The sequence below is a fragment of the Lepisosteus oculatus genome, chromosome 27 (genome assembly GCF_040954835.1).
Source record: "Lepisosteus oculatus isolate fLepOcu1 chromosome 27, fLepOcu1.hap2, whole genome shotgun sequence".
NCBI lineage: Eukaryota > Metazoa > Chordata > Actinopteri > Semionotiformes > Lepisosteidae > Lepisosteus > Lepisosteus oculatus.
Window position 1 is genome coordinate 2,209,366 of NC_090722.1, and position 16,661 is coordinate 2,226,026.

At 45.3% G+C, this 16,661-nt stretch overlaps 2 protein-coding genes across 2 annotated transcripts; both read right to left on the reverse strand.

The window, feature by feature from the left end:
* Positions 1–1,479: 1,479 nt before the first annotated feature.
* Positions 1,480–2,974, reverse strand: LOC138225300 (fish-egg lectin-like). Its single transcript, XM_069185080.1, has 4 exons — positions 2,869–2,974; positions 2,324–2,569; positions 1,787–2,129; positions 1,480–1,695 (listed from the first exon to the last, which is right to left on the reverse strand). Exons 1-4 carry the CDS (start codon positions 2,942–2,944, stop codon positions 1,554–1,556), a joined length of 807 nt encoding a protein of 268 aa, XP_069041181.1. The 5' UTR covers positions 2,945–2,974; the 3' UTR covers positions 1,480–1,553.
* Positions 2,975–10,775: 7,801 nt separating this feature from the next.
* LOC107075467 (fish-egg lectin-like) lies at positions 10,776–12,323 on the reverse strand. Its single transcript, XM_069185112.1, has 4 exons — positions 12,260–12,323; positions 11,620–11,865; positions 11,083–11,425; positions 10,776–10,991 (listed from the first exon to the last, which is right to left on the reverse strand). Exons 1-4 carry the CDS (start codon positions 12,306–12,308, stop codon positions 10,850–10,852), a joined length of 780 nt encoding a protein of 259 aa, XP_069041213.1. The 5' UTR covers positions 12,309–12,323; the 3' UTR covers positions 10,776–10,849.
* Positions 12,324–16,661: the final 4,338 nt, after the last annotated feature.

Here is a 16,661-nt window from a genome sequence, read left to right on the forward strand (position 1 = left end):
TTTCGCCTTTTGACTACGACCTTGCCTCTCGTTTTGGTTTGTTCGCCTGCCTCATCTATTACCCGTGCCTGCGTCTGCACAGGATCCTTGTATCTTCCCACCAGGGATTCCTAACAGAGAGCAGTACTCAGCTACCGAGAAGGCTAGAGAAAGCACAGAGGTGTGTTAGACGGTGAAATTTGCACCCCAGCTAGTGCCAGCTAGTCTTTGCAGGAGGTTGTTCCTTGCTTGGATTTTTGCTGCTGTTTGTTCGAGATGTTACTTGAAGGTCAGTGAGCGGTCAAGGACAAATCCTAGATATTTTGGGCTTTTCTCAAATGGAATAGTTTTGTCTTTGCACTTGACGTTGATTGTTATGTTAGCAAGGTGATTGGCGAGGTGGAAAATGCTGCTCACTGTCTTGGTGATGCTAAGTTGTAACCTCCAGAAGTAGCAGTTCAACTTGTTCAGGTCAATCGATAGTGTAGTTTCTATTGCTTTGATGTCTGTGGAGCAATGCATAATAGTAATAATAATAATTAATAATTGCTTACACTTATATAGCGCTTTTCTGGACAGTCCACTCAAAGCGCTTTACAGGTAATGGGGACTCCCCTCCACCACCACCAATGTGCAGCATCCACCTGGATGATGCGACGGCAGCCATAGTGTGCCAGAACGCTCACCACACATCAGCAATCAGTGGGGAGGAGAGCAGAGTAATGAAGCCAATTCATAGAGGGGGATTGTTAGGAGGCCATGATTGATAAAGGCCAATGGGAAATTTGGCCAGGACGCCGGGGTACACCCCTACTCTTTTTGAGACACGCCCTGGGATTTTGAATGACCACAGAGAGTCAGGACCTCAGTTTCACATCTCATCTGAAGGACGGCCCCTGTTTACAGTATAGTGTCCCCGTCACTACACTGGGGCATTAGGACCCACATGAGCCACAGGGTGAGCGCCCCCTGCTGGCCCCACTAACCTCAGTTTTTCCCCAGGAGGTCTCCCATCCAGGTACTGACCAGGCTCACACCTGCTTAGCTTCAGTGGGTTGCCAGTTCTGTTCTCCAGATCTTACACATTTTGTTTAGTAAAAGGCAACTGTTGAAAAATGCTAGTAGCCATTCTAAGGCAAGTACAGAGAGATGGGTAAGCTGTTCAGGATGCAGGTGGTCAGGTCCTGGAGCTTTCCCTGTCTTGAGGGTGGAAGTTGCTGCAATCAGTTCAGGATGGGTGAAGCTGCTGTGACTGTTATCATCTGCTGAGCTGGCTCACCAACTGTCATGAATAATCTTGTTTAACTTTCCTGGCAAACTGCTTGTCTATGTGGCTTGGCTTGCCACTGTCAATAAGCACTTACCATGTACAGTATATAAAACATACAGAAACAATTTCTACTGTCAGGAAACGTAGAAGCACTAACTTGTTACCCTTAGTTCTTGAATTGTAGCAAAAGAGAAACATGAGCAGGAAGAAGCATGGAACAACACTGAGGCTTTCATTGGCACTTTTATTTGGCTCAGAAGACACTTCCACTGCTCTCCTCCCAGGACCAGGCCACACAGGCTGCTCAGACCTGGCACCTCTGGACTCGGCCATCTTTGCACACAACCCAGAGGATCCCTCGGTCATAGGACACATGCCTGGCCACACCAGCTGCCCTTAGAGCCCACCACCTCCTGCCAAAGGCGTTACAGGCATCAATACCAACCCTGCAAGGAAGAAGCACAGGGTTAGAGCAGCCCAGAATTAGAGAATCACGCACCCATGTGTTATCCCTTCCCCCAGTCACCCCCAGCTCACCTCTTGAAGACCACTCCATTCCTGTTCACCCCATACACACTGCCATCTGAGCCCACCTCCACCAGGGACAGGGAGCCCTGAATGGGGTACCACCTGTCGGAGCCTCTGCAGGAATCCCCACTCACATCCAGCTTGACAAAGATCTGGTCCAGCCTGTTCACTCCCCAGCAACCAAAAGGTCCACAGGAATAGTACTTGAGGGAGCCCACGACAGGAATCCAGGGGATGTTTCCCTGGCCAGCATACTGCAGCACAGGCCCGCTGTTCAGGCAGAAGATGGAATTGGCAGCATTGACACCAACCACAAACTTGTCTCCACCAGCATCAATCTGCATGAGGGAGCCTGCAGAGGAGAGCAAGAAATACAGCTGTTCTCAGCAGGGGGCAGTGCAGTGCTCATCCCTCAGTTACAAGGGAGTGAAATAGCTGCCTTCAGCCAGAAAACGCATTGACAGGTGGCCTGGCAGAGCCTGGTGGATTCATGGAGAAATCTGAAAGCTACCATTTCCAGCCTCTCTAGATCAGCTGTAGCCTCACCTGGTTGCACTCGGATCCACCTTCCTCCAAGCCACTTGAACACAAGGCTTGCGAGACTCACACTCCAGAGTCCTGCTGACCCCACACTCACATGTTTCCCCTTCATGGCCAGAGAGACCCAGCTGTTGCCCTGGTAGCTGACCAGGTTGTCTGCATTGTCGATTCCACACACCCTTCCAGCACCAGCATCTATCTGCTTCAGACTGCCAGGCACAGCCCGACACTGCAGGGCTCCAGCCACAGACACTGGGGAGGAGAGGACGCCACTGGATCAATGACCACCAGCCAGATCAGGAAGAAGTAGCCTGGGCTCTTAGTGATCACACATAGGGGAATACCAACAAGGTCTTGCAGAACTTCTATAGTACATGGAAACATCTAAGGCATGGATTTAACACTCAGTCCAGGTATCTTTTAAGCAACATCTATACTCAAGACCCAACCAGATACACTGAAACCCATAACTATTAGCAGCATGCAATTACTACATCTCCATCTGTCCTTCCCCTACTACTTTTGCTTAAATCAGTATATCCAAACCTTACCTAGAAGGCATCCCACAAGCAAACACAACAAACACCCTCTCCCTTCCATGTTGATAAGTGATCCCACAAACCTCATGCATACTATTAGCCCCAGCAGTGGCCTTTATATAGTCAAGACTGCTGAGCTTCAGCTCCTACACACACCTGTCTAACCAGGTGTTAAATTGAACCATAACGAGCTGCTGATTGAATCACTCAAGTTTCAATTATAGAAGACATGAATTACATTCGTCCACAGAGCTCATCCTCAGGGTGTAGTAATCGTGGCGACAGAAAACGTTGTAATTGTTGAATGCAAAAAATAACTGAATTAGATAATTAGTTGTATCAAGACTTCCTCTGAAACATATTGCAAAGCTGAATATCTTGTTACAGACCTCTGCAGTCTTTGTCCTCAAACATTTTTTTCATCTGATTCAATTTTTCTGAGCACTCAGAGGATAATACCTGGGCCCTGATTTGAACTCTTCCAGATCCTGTCTTGTTTTCTCAATTAATCTGATACAAGTAAGGGATAAATGATAACTAACATTTATGAAAGCACCAGTTCCTGCATTCAGAATGGGGAATTAATGATATTGTAGCTCTTACAGCTCCTAATTCACGAGTGACCATTTAGACAGCACAGTGGTGTGGATTGAGGACTGCTGCCTCACAGTTCCTGGGGTTGATGTCCAGCTGGATTTCCTGCTGTGTGGAGCTTGCATGTCTTCCGTGTGGATTTTCTCTGTGGGACCAGATTGCTCCCACTTTAGAAAGGCTTGTGTGTGAATTCCATAAATCCTCCCCTTGTGCTTGTGTTCACAGCCGCTGGTCGTTTCTTGACTGCAGATTGGAGGGTGTTTGTCTGTGAGGATATTAAAGACAAGGTAGATGTCATTACTACATACATTTTTGTGTTGAAATGTGATTCCATCTAAACAGATACAAAGGAAATGATATATAATGGAGGAAAGTGATTCAAAAGAAGACACAGAAAGAATTAAAACAGCTGAAGATACAAGATGTGAAGAAGGGGTTAACTGATTCCTTTCTGCGTGAGGACTGGACTTCTAAGTATCAGACTTGAGTTATGGCAGGAAAGGGGGATAACTGATAAGGATTCCAGATGCCAGCTAGGAAACCCCCCAGGGACGGAAAACTAACACTGACCATTTGGCCAAAGTCTGTAAACTGTCCAAACACCGTGATCTCCCCCCCTTTACCATAGTAATGAGCTACGTCAGAAGCGGCAGGAAAGGGCTATATAACCCGAAAGCTTTGTACCAGCACTTTGAACAATCCTTCGGTTTTGTTGTTCCTTGCGGGAACAAGACTTTGGTTCTACTGTTCCTTGCATGTGTAGTGAGTCATAGCCGTTCAGGGACGCCAAGTATGTAATGTAGTGGCTCTCTGAAGGCACCAGTTCTGTAGGGTTTGGGCATTTACTGAGACAATTATTAATTGTAGCAGTAAATCACAAAGTTGATTCTTTTGATGGCTTTAGAATCCAACCATGCGACATAACTCAAACAACGCACACACACAGGTACTAATACACGAGGATACATTTATTAATACATAGAATATCCATATAAACCTAACAGATCTTATCGAGAGGGTTATCAGAATACAAAAGGTATATATTCAATCAGTTACAAAGTGTTACACATATCAAGAGGACATACGTTCAGTATATCATTCATTTAGACCGTTTCATAAATGAACTTGGTTATAACTTCTACATTAGATACTCGAAACAAGTACATAACTCTTAGGAATTAAATTGATATCAACTGGTTGGGATAACAATTGAATTCTCGAGCTGTAATGCATTGAAGTTGAATACTCTTCCAATTTCTGGGGATTCAGATCTCCTGCGGGCACAAAGAAACAGTTGCAGGCTTGTTGCTGTCCAATCCGCGCTCTCTGGCTCGGTGCCAGGCTGTGCTGTGCGGCTTGCGACGGTGCGCTGCTGATGCTCACTGGCCTGTTAGTTAGTGTTGGCTTTAACTAGCAAAGTTTGCGCACAGGAGAAAAGATGACTGTGGGTCCCAGCAAGTCAGGAAGAGGACTGGTTCGTTCCTGATGAAGAGCTAGTTCTGAATAGTGATTCAGCTGTCCACAGTTCCGACCTGTTCACGAGGCCTGCTGCTGGTGCTAACCTCGGGTGGATCCTCTAGTTACTCTCTGGCAACCTCCGCTCTAGACTCTTAGAACAAAGGAAAGTTCTGGCACTCGGACACACTGGCCGTTCCGTGGTTGTCCGGGCTGAGTCTCAGGATGGTCAGGAGGCGCGCTGCGAGAATGTCCTGCCCTTGGGAGCCTTCTGCTCCTGGGCCGTCCTGGCCTGGAATTCTCCTTTGAATTCCCTTAAGTATTGTCCACAGAATTCTCCTGAATCCCTTCTGAATCTCTCAGGCTCTCTGTGTTGCCTGTTTTTACCTGGAGGAACTTCAGCTCATTGATTGGCTGAAAGTTCAATGGGCATCAGAGTCCCACGTGGGTTACTCGGCCCTACCAGTCCCTGATTGGTTGATCAAGGTGAGATATGAGTCACTTACTCCTGACACTTAGTAATGCAGTCCAGATGTCCAACTGGCACTCCCTAGACAGATAGGCGCCAATGGATGACCATTGATCATGATAGCCAGGCTTAGCTAAGTGCATCCCCCTTTGGGAGCTGTCTTTTATCAAAGGAACCCTAAATCAGCCTGCATGGTTTCTCTGTGGCTGCACCACAGAGATGAACAGAGAAATGAGGCCTAATTTGGGAAAGCTCAGAAACACTTAATTCTGCCTTAGTATTAAGCCTCGCCGCTACACATGCAATAAACTCATCTGTTTAACTTCATTTCGGGATCCAGAACTTTATTCTTTCTGTTACAACACAGCCTAAAAGAGATGAGAAATCCCAGGTGGAGAAATTGATGAATGGAAACAGGACCAGGCCAGACGGCCAAGTCCTCCACAGTAACAGCTTGCTTGAGCCTCACACCTTGGGCCACCATGTAAATGAACTGAATTCTTTCTTAGCTCAGTTTGAGAGCAGTGAACCAGCAGAGGCCATTTTTAACACTGGAATTGGGCCCACTGGTGTCTCTCCCTTGACCAACTCAGTCCTGTATTCTGTAACCTGTTTCAGAAGTCACTTCCCACTCTTACAGGTCTAGGTTTGTGGAAAATAAGTGTTCTCCTGATTTTATTACTGTTTTATTCATTCATAATAATTTCGTACACTTAGATACACTTTTCTGGACACTTCACTCAAAGCAGGGTAAGCACCCCCTACTGCTCCTACTAACACCTCTCCTCTCAGCTGCGATTCTGCCCTGGAGGTAAAATGCTCGTCAGTTATGAAAAGACATGCCCCCTGCTGGGAAGATATTGAAGTGGTCACTGAAATAACATAAATAAAAAATCTTATTTTGTAGCACTGTATGTCATCCTCTGTTGGCGTTTTTGTTATAGTGCACAAAGACTGAGTATTTTATGTTGTATTTCTATCACATTGCAAATTAATTAAAGCCCATCAGACTGAGTCTTTTCTCTTTATAAACTACATGTATAAGCTCATTTATGAGTTGAGCAAACTACCCGTTAAGCATCTCCAATCCTGGTCCTGAAGGGCCAGTGTACCTGCGGGTTTTCAGGTGTCTTCAGAAATGGGAGCTGTTCAACTACTGATGAGCTCATTTATGTTACGAGTCGATCTGGGATAAAACCTGCAGATACACTGACCTTCAGGAACCAGGATTAGTAACCACTGCTACACTGCTACATCATCTTGTCAGGGTTGTGAATGATTTACTGGCTGCATCTGACTCAGGGGCTCTCAGTATTCTTATGCACCTTGATATTAGTGGCCCCTTTAAACACAGTATCATTCATTGTTTCTCAAATGCTTGCAGACATTCATGTCTATTAGTTGTGCTGTTTTTAACTGGTTCCTCTTACATTTGACGGGCAGGCAGCATTTTGTTTCTCATGGTCCTAATAAATCCCTCATGGCCCCAGTCAATCGAGGTGTGCCTCACGGTTCAGTCTTGGGCCCATTGCTCTTCATTATCTGTATGCCCCTTCCCACTCAGATCATACGCAAATATGGTCTTCAGATTCATTGTTAGGCAGAAGATACGTTTTGCAGATTTACATTTAAACCTCTTCCCCCTCTGATCTTTCACCTTCATCACTTATCTCTTGACTATATAGCATGAAGCTCTTGCTGACATCAAATTCCTTGAAACTAAATAGTGACAAAACAGAAATTTAACTGGTTTGCAGCAAATGTCAGCTGGGAACACTTTGGGGAGCTTCACAGTAATGGTGGATGGCTTCTCCATGAAGGCATCAGATAGAGGCAGAAATCTGGAAGTCACACTTAATCCTCTCCTTTCTTTTGAGCACCATGTGAAAAACTTGATTCAAGATCTATTTTTTCACCAGAGAAACGTTCCCATATTAGGCAATTTCAATCAATGTCTGATGCCGAATGCATTCATTGATAACATCGAGGTCTGGTTTCTGCAGCTCCGTGCTCTATAGCACCCCTAATATTCGTCTCAGTAAGTTACAATATGTGCACATTTCTGAGGCTAGGACTTCTATCTCACACCAGAACAGGGCAGCGTATCCCTCCTATGCTTAAAGCTATACATTGCATGAAGTCATATTCAATATAAGATCTTATTGACTTTTAATGCTCTAAGGAACCAAACAGAACTGTATTTGCTCCATTTCCATGGAATGCCCTACCTCACACTCTACAAGAGACAAGTTTTCTGAATCTGAACTTTAGCTCAACAAATACCAGGGGAATGTCAGAGAGTCTTACAATATACCTTAATGCTCTTGTTTAGTTTTATTTTCCTTTGTAAGAATTACATACAGTGTCCTTCCATTTTTAAAAGTGTTTTGTAAATGCAGTATTTTGTGTCAAAACATTCATGAATCAAAACCGGAACATTCTGGCTTCTCAGTAGGGCTTGGGTAGATTGTAAATGTAACTAAAACATTTTGTATTTTAATTGAAATTGGAACAGTTTGATGTAAACATGCTGTACAAACAGCATAATCAACTACTCCTACTGTGTGGCATGGTGGAGACAGTATTGTCACTGTTCTGCTTCTCATTGCTGCTCAGCAAGCACTGGGTGTGTTGTCAAATAGAGGGCAAAATGGATTAAGCAAAATCCAGAAAAGTAGCAGAGAAATAATCTCAGTTCAAAGCAACACTGGAATGGCATCAGATGAAGAAGTGCAGATCCTTCTGTACACATGTGCACCATTACTACAGAGACTTGCAGCTGTAATTGCTAGGAAAGGAGCTCCTAGCTATCTGAATATGTACAGTCTATATTTTTTTCATTCGTATGAGCTTAACATGCAGAGGTTACATAGTTATATTGTCACAGTCAGGTGCCTCAGCCAGTCGCGGCTGGCATCATCCGAATCGGTCAAGCTGCCGGGGCATCTGAAGCAAGGGCAGGAGTATAGGATGTGGTCGGCCTTCTGCTCCTTGCCATCGCGCACATTCGCAAATTGGGTCATCAGTGAGACCGCACTTGTGTAGGGTGGCCCGGAAACGGCCACGTTCGGTTCTTAGTCGGTTCAGCTTGACCCAGACTTGTCTGGGTAGGTCATTTCCAGCGGGTTTGTTAGATACATTGTCAATAAATTGTTTCAGTCTGTGGTTGTTATTATTCCACGCGTCTTGCCACTTTTTGTTAGCCCAATTGGTGCCATTGTCGTTGTTTGCTTCTTTCATGAGGCGCCTCATTGTGTTAGAAGGTGAGTGCCGGTTTTCTAGTCGGAGGATCGCGGTGTTCCGGTTGCAGATGGCATCGTGCAGCAGAAGGTTGGAGTCCTCCGAGGCTTTCAGTGCAAGGTTGATGCAACTTGCTTCTCTGCAAAGATTAGGTGGACAGATGCCGCTGAGAATCGGTAGCAATTCAGTGGGCTAAGGTCTAATGCCCCGGTGATAATGCGCATACGGTTGTTCAGGGCTGTGTCTACCTTCTTCGTGTGGCTGCTGTTGTGCCGGGCAGGAGAGCAGTACTCAGCTACCGAGAAGGCTAGAGAAAGCACAGAGGTGTGTTAGACGGTGACATTTGCACCCCAGCTAGTGCCAGCTAGTCTTTGCAGGAGGTTGTTCCTTGCTTGGATTTTTGCTGCTGTTTGTTCGAGATGTTGCTTGAAGGTCAGTGAGCGGTCAAGGACAACTCCTAGATATTTCGGGCTTTTCTCAAATGGAATAGTTTTGTCTTTGCACTTGACGTCGATTGTTATGTTAGCAAGGTGATTGGCGAGGTGGAAAATGTTGATCACTGTCTTGGTGATGCTAAGTTTTAACCTCCAGAAGTAGCAGTTCAGCTTGTTCAGGTCAATCGATAGTGTAGTTTCTATTGCTTTGATGTCTGTGGAGCAATGCATAATAGTGATGGCGTCTGCATCTATGTACTTTTTGGCAGCTGTACATGGCAGGTCAGCTGTGTAGATGTTAAACAGCATTGGCACCAGCACCAAGCCTTGTGGGACACCCTTCTTAAGGTAAAATTTCCTGGAGCTGTCATTGCCCAGTGTTAAGGTAAATGATCTGTTAGAGATTAGGTCTTGGATAAAAGGGACCATTTTCATGTTTGGGATGATTCGAAGCAGCTTGAGGATGAGTCCTTTATGCCAGACGGTGGCATAAGATACTCTTACGTCCACAAGAACAGCACCCGCTTTCTTTTTTCTTGGAGGCATTGTTCGATATCCTCGACCATACAGCAGACCTGGTCGGTTGTTGATCTATTCGGCCTGAAACCTGCTTGTTCATTTGGAGCTGTGGGTCTATGATAGAGCTTATTCTGTTGTATATTAGCCTTTCCATAAGCTTGAAGGTGATGTGGAGGAGGCTGATTGGCCGGTAGCTTTTTGGGGCCTCAGGTGATTTGTTTGGTTTAAGAACAGCAATGACTTTTTCTGTTAATAATAATAGCTTACACTTATAGAGCGCTTTTCTGGACAGTCCACTCAAAGCGCTTTACAGGTAATGGGGACTCCCCTCCACCACCACCAATGTGCAGCATCCACCTGGATGATGCGACGGCAGCCATAGTGTGCCAGAACGCTCACCACACATCAGTAATCAGTGGGGAGGAGAGCAGAGTAATGAAGCCAATTCATAGAGGGGGATTGTTAGGAGGCCATGATTGATAAAGGCCAATGGGAAATTTGGCCAGGACGCCGGGGTACACCCCTACTCTTTTTGAGAAACGCCCTGGGATTTTGAATGACCACAGAGAGTCAGGACCTCAGTTTCACATCTCATCTGAAGGACGGCCCCTGTTTACAGTATAGTGTCCCCGTCACTACACTGGGGCATTAGGACCCACATGAGCCGCAGGGTGAGCGCCCCCTGCTGGCCCCACTAACCTCAGTTTTTCCCCAGGAGGTCTCCCATCCAGGTACTGACCAGGCTCACACCTGCTGAGCTTCAGTGGGTTGCCAGTTCTGTTCTCCAGATCTTACACATTTTGTTTAGTAAAAGGCAACTGTTGAAAAATGCTAGTAGCCATTCTAAGGCAAGTACAGAGAGATGGGTAAGCTGTTCAGGATGCAGGTGGTCAGGTCCTGGAGCTTTCCCTGTCTTGAGGGTGGAAGTTGCTGCAATCAGTTCAGGATGGGTGAAGCTGCTGTGACTGTTATCATCTGCTGAGCTGGCTCACCAACTGTCATGAATAATCTTGTTTAACTTTCCTAGCAAACTGCTTGTCTATGTGGCTTGGCACTGTCAATAAGCACTTACCATGTACAGTATATAAAACATACAGAAACACAATTTGTACTGTCAGAAAACAGAAGCACTAACTTGTTACCCTTAGTTCTTGAATTGTAGCAAAAGAGAAACACAAGCAGGAAGAAGCATGGAACAACACTGAGGCTTTCATTGGCACTTTTATTTGGCTCAGAAGACACTTCCACTGCTCTCCTCCCAGGACCAGGCCACACAGGCTGCTCAGACCTGGCACCTCTGGACTCTGCCATCTTTGCACACAACCCAGAGGATCCCTCGGTCATAGGACACATGCCTGGCCACACCAGCTGCCCTTAGAGCCCACCATCTACTGCCAAAGGCGTTACAGGCATCAATACCAACCCTGCAAGGAAGAAGCACAGGGTTAGAGCAGCCCAGAATTAGAGAATCACGCACCCATGTGTTATCCCTTCCCCCAGTCACCCCCAGCTCACCTCTTGAAGACCACTCCATTCCTGTTCACCCCATACACACTGCCATCTGAGCCCACCTCCACCAGGGACAGGGAGCCCTGAATGGGGTACCACCTGTCGGAGCCTCTGCAGGAATCCCCACTCACATCCAGCTTGACAAAGATCTGGTCCAGCCTGTTCACTCCCCAGCAACCAAAAGGTCCACAGGAATAGTACTTGAGGGAGCCCACGACAGGAATCCAGGGGATGTTGCCCTGGCCAGCATACTGCAGCACAGGCCCGCTGTTCAGGCAGAAGATGGAATTGGCAGCATTGACACCAACCACGAACTTGTCTCCACCAGCATCAATCTGGATGAGGGAGCCTGCAGAGGAGAGCAAGAAATACAGCTGTTCTCAGCAGGGGGCAGTGCAGTGCTCATCCCTCAGTTACAAGGGAGTGAAATAGCTGCCTTCAGCCAGAAAACGCATTGACAGGTGGCCTGGCAGAGCCTGGTGGATTCATGGAGAAATCTGAAAGCTACCATTTCCAGCCTCTCTAGATCAGCTGTAGCCTCACCTGGTTGCACTCGGATCCACCTTCCCCGAAGCCACTTGAACACAAGGCTTGCGAGACTCACACTCCAGAGCCCTGCTGGCCCCACACTCACATGTTTCCCCTTCATGGCCAGAGAGACCCAGCTGTTGCCCTGGTAGCTGACCAGGTTGTCTGCATTGTCGACTCCACACACCCTTCCAGCACCAGCATCTATCTGCTTCAGACTGCCAGGCACAGCCCGACACTGCAGGGCTCCAGCCACAGACACTGGGGAGGAGAGGACACCACTGGGTCAATAATCACCAATAAAATCAAGTGGAAGCAGTCTGGGCTTAAGACAGCATAGGATCATTAGCTTTTGGCACACTGAGGGTACAACAGAGATAGGACAGGAGAAAGAAGCCAATAGTGCATTAATGCATCAGCAACAACCAATAAGTGGATGGAGGGTCTCAAGTAAATATGAACAAGGTCTTGAAGAACATCAATAGCACACAAACATCCAAGTCATGGATTTAATACTCAGTCCAGGTAGCTTTCAGGCAACATCTATACTCAAGATCCAATCAGCTATACTGAAATCCTAGCAGCTTACAGTTAATATATACTTATCTATCAGTCCCTACTGCTTTTAATTAAAGCAGTAAAAGCCAAACCTTACCTAGAAAGAATCCTACAAGGAGACACAATACACAGCCTCTCCCTTCCATGTTGATGAGTGATCACAGAAAACTCATGTATGGTATAGATCCCCACAGTGGCCTTTATATACTCAAGACTGCTGGGCTTCAGCTCCTACACACACCTGTCTAACCAGGTGTTAAATTGAACCATAACGAGCTGCTGATTGAATCATTCAAGTTTAAATTACAGAAGACATCATTAATTATATTCTTTCCATAGACCTTATCCTCAGGGTGTAGGAATCACGGCAACAAAAACTGAAATTGAAGCCCAGTGCTTCAGATAGTCATGAGCTGGATTAGTACTAATACCAGCAGTGACATCCTCCAGTAGTGCAGGTCAGGGGTGGTCACAGGGACAGCTGGCGCACAAAAAACTCTGTAATTGTTTAATGCAAAAAATAATGGAATTAGAAAATGAAAAAACTAGGTGTTTAAGGACTTGCACTAAAATGTGTTACAAAGCTGAATATTTGGTTACACTTGTTACAAACCTTTGCTGTCATTGTTTTCAGATATTCTTTTCATTTCACGTTTCATCTTCCAGATTAAAGATTTATTATTTCTGAGCACTCAGAGAAAAATATCTGGGCCCTGATTTGAAATCTTCCAGGTCTTGTCTTGTTTTCTCAGTTAATCTCATGTGGGAGAGGATTAGTGATAATTAAAATCTATGAAAGCACAAGTTACTGCATTTGGAATGGGGAATTAATGACACTGTAGCTCTTAAAGCACCTAATTCATGAGTGACCACTTGGACAGCACAGTGGTGTTGATTTTAGGACTGTTTCACAGTTCCTGGGGTTGGTATCCAGCTGAATTTCCTGCTGTATGGAGCTTGCATGTTTTCCATGTGGATTTTCTCTATGGAACCAGCTTGCTCCCACTGGTCCTCATGTTTCTTGTCCTCCACACAGAAATGTAATTGGTAGGTAGGAAACGTCATCTGGAAAACCTCAAGAGCTTCACTTTAATGTGGTAGGATTTCCCAGTCATGATTCAGCCTTGATCCTCTCCTGTCTTTTGAGCCCCATGAGAAAATTTCACATCTTTTAGTTACCTTAGAAATTTTGCCCGCATTAGGCAATTTCTGTCAATGTCCAAGTCCCTGATTCGTGCATTTAGATCAGGGGTGCCCAACCTTTTTTAAGGCAAGATCTACTTTTTCATTTGCCAGTCCAGCGCGATCTACCAGTTGTTATGAAATATGAGTGAGGACCCTATGCGGACAAATCAGGACGAACTCCAGAGGCGTAGTCGATTTAACAGTCTGAGGTCAGAAAGCTGAAGGGATACAAACCAGTGTGAAAGTACAAAATCAGAAGTGGAGCCGGAAGCTGTGAGGAAGCCGAGAGTCGAAGCCAGAACAATAGTCAAAGTACCAAAACAAAACCAGGAGACGTAGTCAGAGAACAAACCAGAGTCAGGAAGCCCAAAACCAAGACGTAACTAATCGCAGGAAGACAAGGTAGTTCTAACCAGGAAAACCTAATACTGAGCATAGGGGAGAGTGTGAAGCAGCGTTAAATAGGCTGGGATAAAAGGGCAAATTGGGAACCGTGCTGGAATGCGAGATGGAATGACGAGTCTGCCGGGGGTGTGGTGTAACACCAGTGTGAATTTGAAGCTCCGATATAGGACAAACAGACTGTGGGCACATCAGGACCATAATGATATCCATCACTAAAAGGACAGCAAATAAAAGCAAGTGACTCATGCTACAGTGAACAAGTAATGTTCCCCATTTTAGAAAAAAGAATATCCTACCTTAATGTGAGCATTGGCACTACCCAGCAGCCATATCACCCTGCAACTTACAATTAGCAGCCCTTCTGAAGCTCAGCAGGTGTGAGCCTGGTCAGTACCTGGATGGGAGACCTCCTGGGAAAAACTAAGGTTGCTGCTAGAAGAGGTGTTAGTAGGGCCAGCAGGGGGCGCTCACCCTGTGGTCCATGTGGGTCCTAATGCCCCAGTATAGTGATGGGGACACTATACTGTAAAATGAGCGCTGTCTCTTGGATGAGACGTAAAACCGAGGTCCTGACTCTCTGTGGTCATTAATAATCCCAATAATACGCTGGTTGGAGTATTCTCGGTCGCATTTAATAGCAACATCAGCTCAAAGATTTGGCTCAAACCACCAAATGGAGACGGGCGTGCTGACAAGCGGACCCTGTGGATGCGGGATTAAAGCTAGGATGAGAGAGAATGTGAGCATTGGCACTGAGAAAGCTTACTTGAGAATCCTTGAGATCATGTCAATGACATTTTTATTTTGTCCCTGCAGCTCGACATTCAGCTCATTTAGCAGTTCAGTCAAGTCTGTGAGGAATGCTAAATCCAGAAGCCAGTGGTCAATCTCTAATTGGGCATTTTCATTGTGTTTAGACGGCTTGAGAAACTGATTTCAGGCAACAGCTGTCTGAACCTCGCCAAAAATATTTGTTTTTGAAATCTCCAAACAGCAAGTCAGCAGCCTCAGCAAACGCTTTTTTTATGACTTCTCGATCCCTGAATGACTTGTTGTGTTGAGCCAGGACGTGGCTCACACGGAACGATGCGACGATTGCCGCTTTCCCTCAGGCCTTGTGAAAACCGACTGCTGCTAATTGAGATTTTAATGTTTTCACTTTTCTTTTCCGTAACTTACTTTTATCGGGAAAGTCCAGATCATGAAATGCTGTTCTATATTTCCCTTTTTCGTGTTGACGCTAGCATTGCAGATTTGAATGCAAAAGTATAAAAAAATAATCATGCTCCCATTCCCTGTGGTAACGGAAAGTTTTCGGTCTCTTTGCTTCATCATTTTCATTCAAACACTACAACTATCAAATAGGCAATCAAACTGATCAGACTGCTGGCGAATTTGTCACAAGTCTGTTTCGCTCCACTATGCGCTGGAGCGAATGTGGGGTTAGTGCTGCAATAACCAAGAGAACGTTCTTGGGTAGCGAACACAACACTCTTTATTTACGGAGCTCCTGTAGCCTTTTTGCAGTGTCAGCCAGCACTCAGGGAAGAGACTTTTACAGCCCATTCGAGAAGGGGTTAAACACACACAAGGGCAGTAAAATGTATGACATTACATGAAATGATCTGAATGAGTTTTTAGGCTAGCGAAAAAAGTAAATAATGAAATAGCCCATTTATTTTTTGCCAAACATTCTTGCGATTAATCGATTAGCAACCACTCCACGATCGACTGGTTGGGCACCCCTGATTAAGAACACAAAGGGTTGCTGTTAACAACTCTTTGCTCCATGAGCTCCCTAACACTCTTCTCAGGAAGTTGTATCCAAAACTCTGCAGCCAGACATCTAACTCACACTTGACCCTGGCAGCATATCACTCCTACAAATACACCTCTACATTGGTTATCTATGAAGTCATGTATTCAAAATTAGATCTTACTGACTTTTAAAGCTCTAAATAACCGAACTCCTCCATATTTACACTCCTTCCCATATTCTCCACTCGGCTGAGGCTGGTCCCCTGCTCACCGTACCTGGGATACCTGGGACTATTACTGTTCGGCTTCTCATTGCTGCTTGGCAGGTACTGGGTAGATTGATACAAATTATGGGAAAATAGGCAAAGCAAAACTCAGTCTGTTTAAAACAGAACCGGTATGATAATGTACCTTGCAGTAGGACTGCGATCAAGGCCAAAGATAAACTGGAACACCTTTAGAATAAGATCCCTCAACAGCCCAGCTGAAGGATGAATTTGAATCCAATTGTCATTGGGGGTAAGAACACCAAACTGTTGTCCATGAGCCAACCTTCGTCTACTGTCAGAACCCACTGGGTAGAGAAGTGTCTCCTTAAAATGTTTAAATGTATTTCCTCATAGTTTCTACTTGTGCTCCTCTGTTTCACTCATCACTTTTTCAATGCCAAAGACAAATTAATGCTTGATGCAGAGACTCATCTTTAAGCTTTGAATTGCATTTTAATTCTTCGACTGTGCTACCTTATCCTCCTAACTTGGCATCCCCCTGCAAATTTAACAAGTGAATTATGCCACAATTCAGAGTCTAGCAAGAAATTAGGAAGAAAAGTCATTTAGGGAGCTGGACTAGCAACACATCACACAAATAAAACACTTACTTCTTTGTACAGCATCCATTCAAATCACACACTTCCCCAACTGTCTTCTACATTAATCACTTCCTAGGATACATTATGATGATATTCTTTAGTCCTAAAATCTTCCAGAAACACGTGAAGCCTCTCAGGCTAGAACTGATAAGGGCAGCTTTGCCTGCCTTCTTGACTGGCAGGACAAGAGCTCTTTGAGTGCAGGGGTAATATCCATGATTGGAGCAACTGTTGTCAGTGTCTTCTAGAGGTTTCTTGATTTCACTTGATAATTGCACCA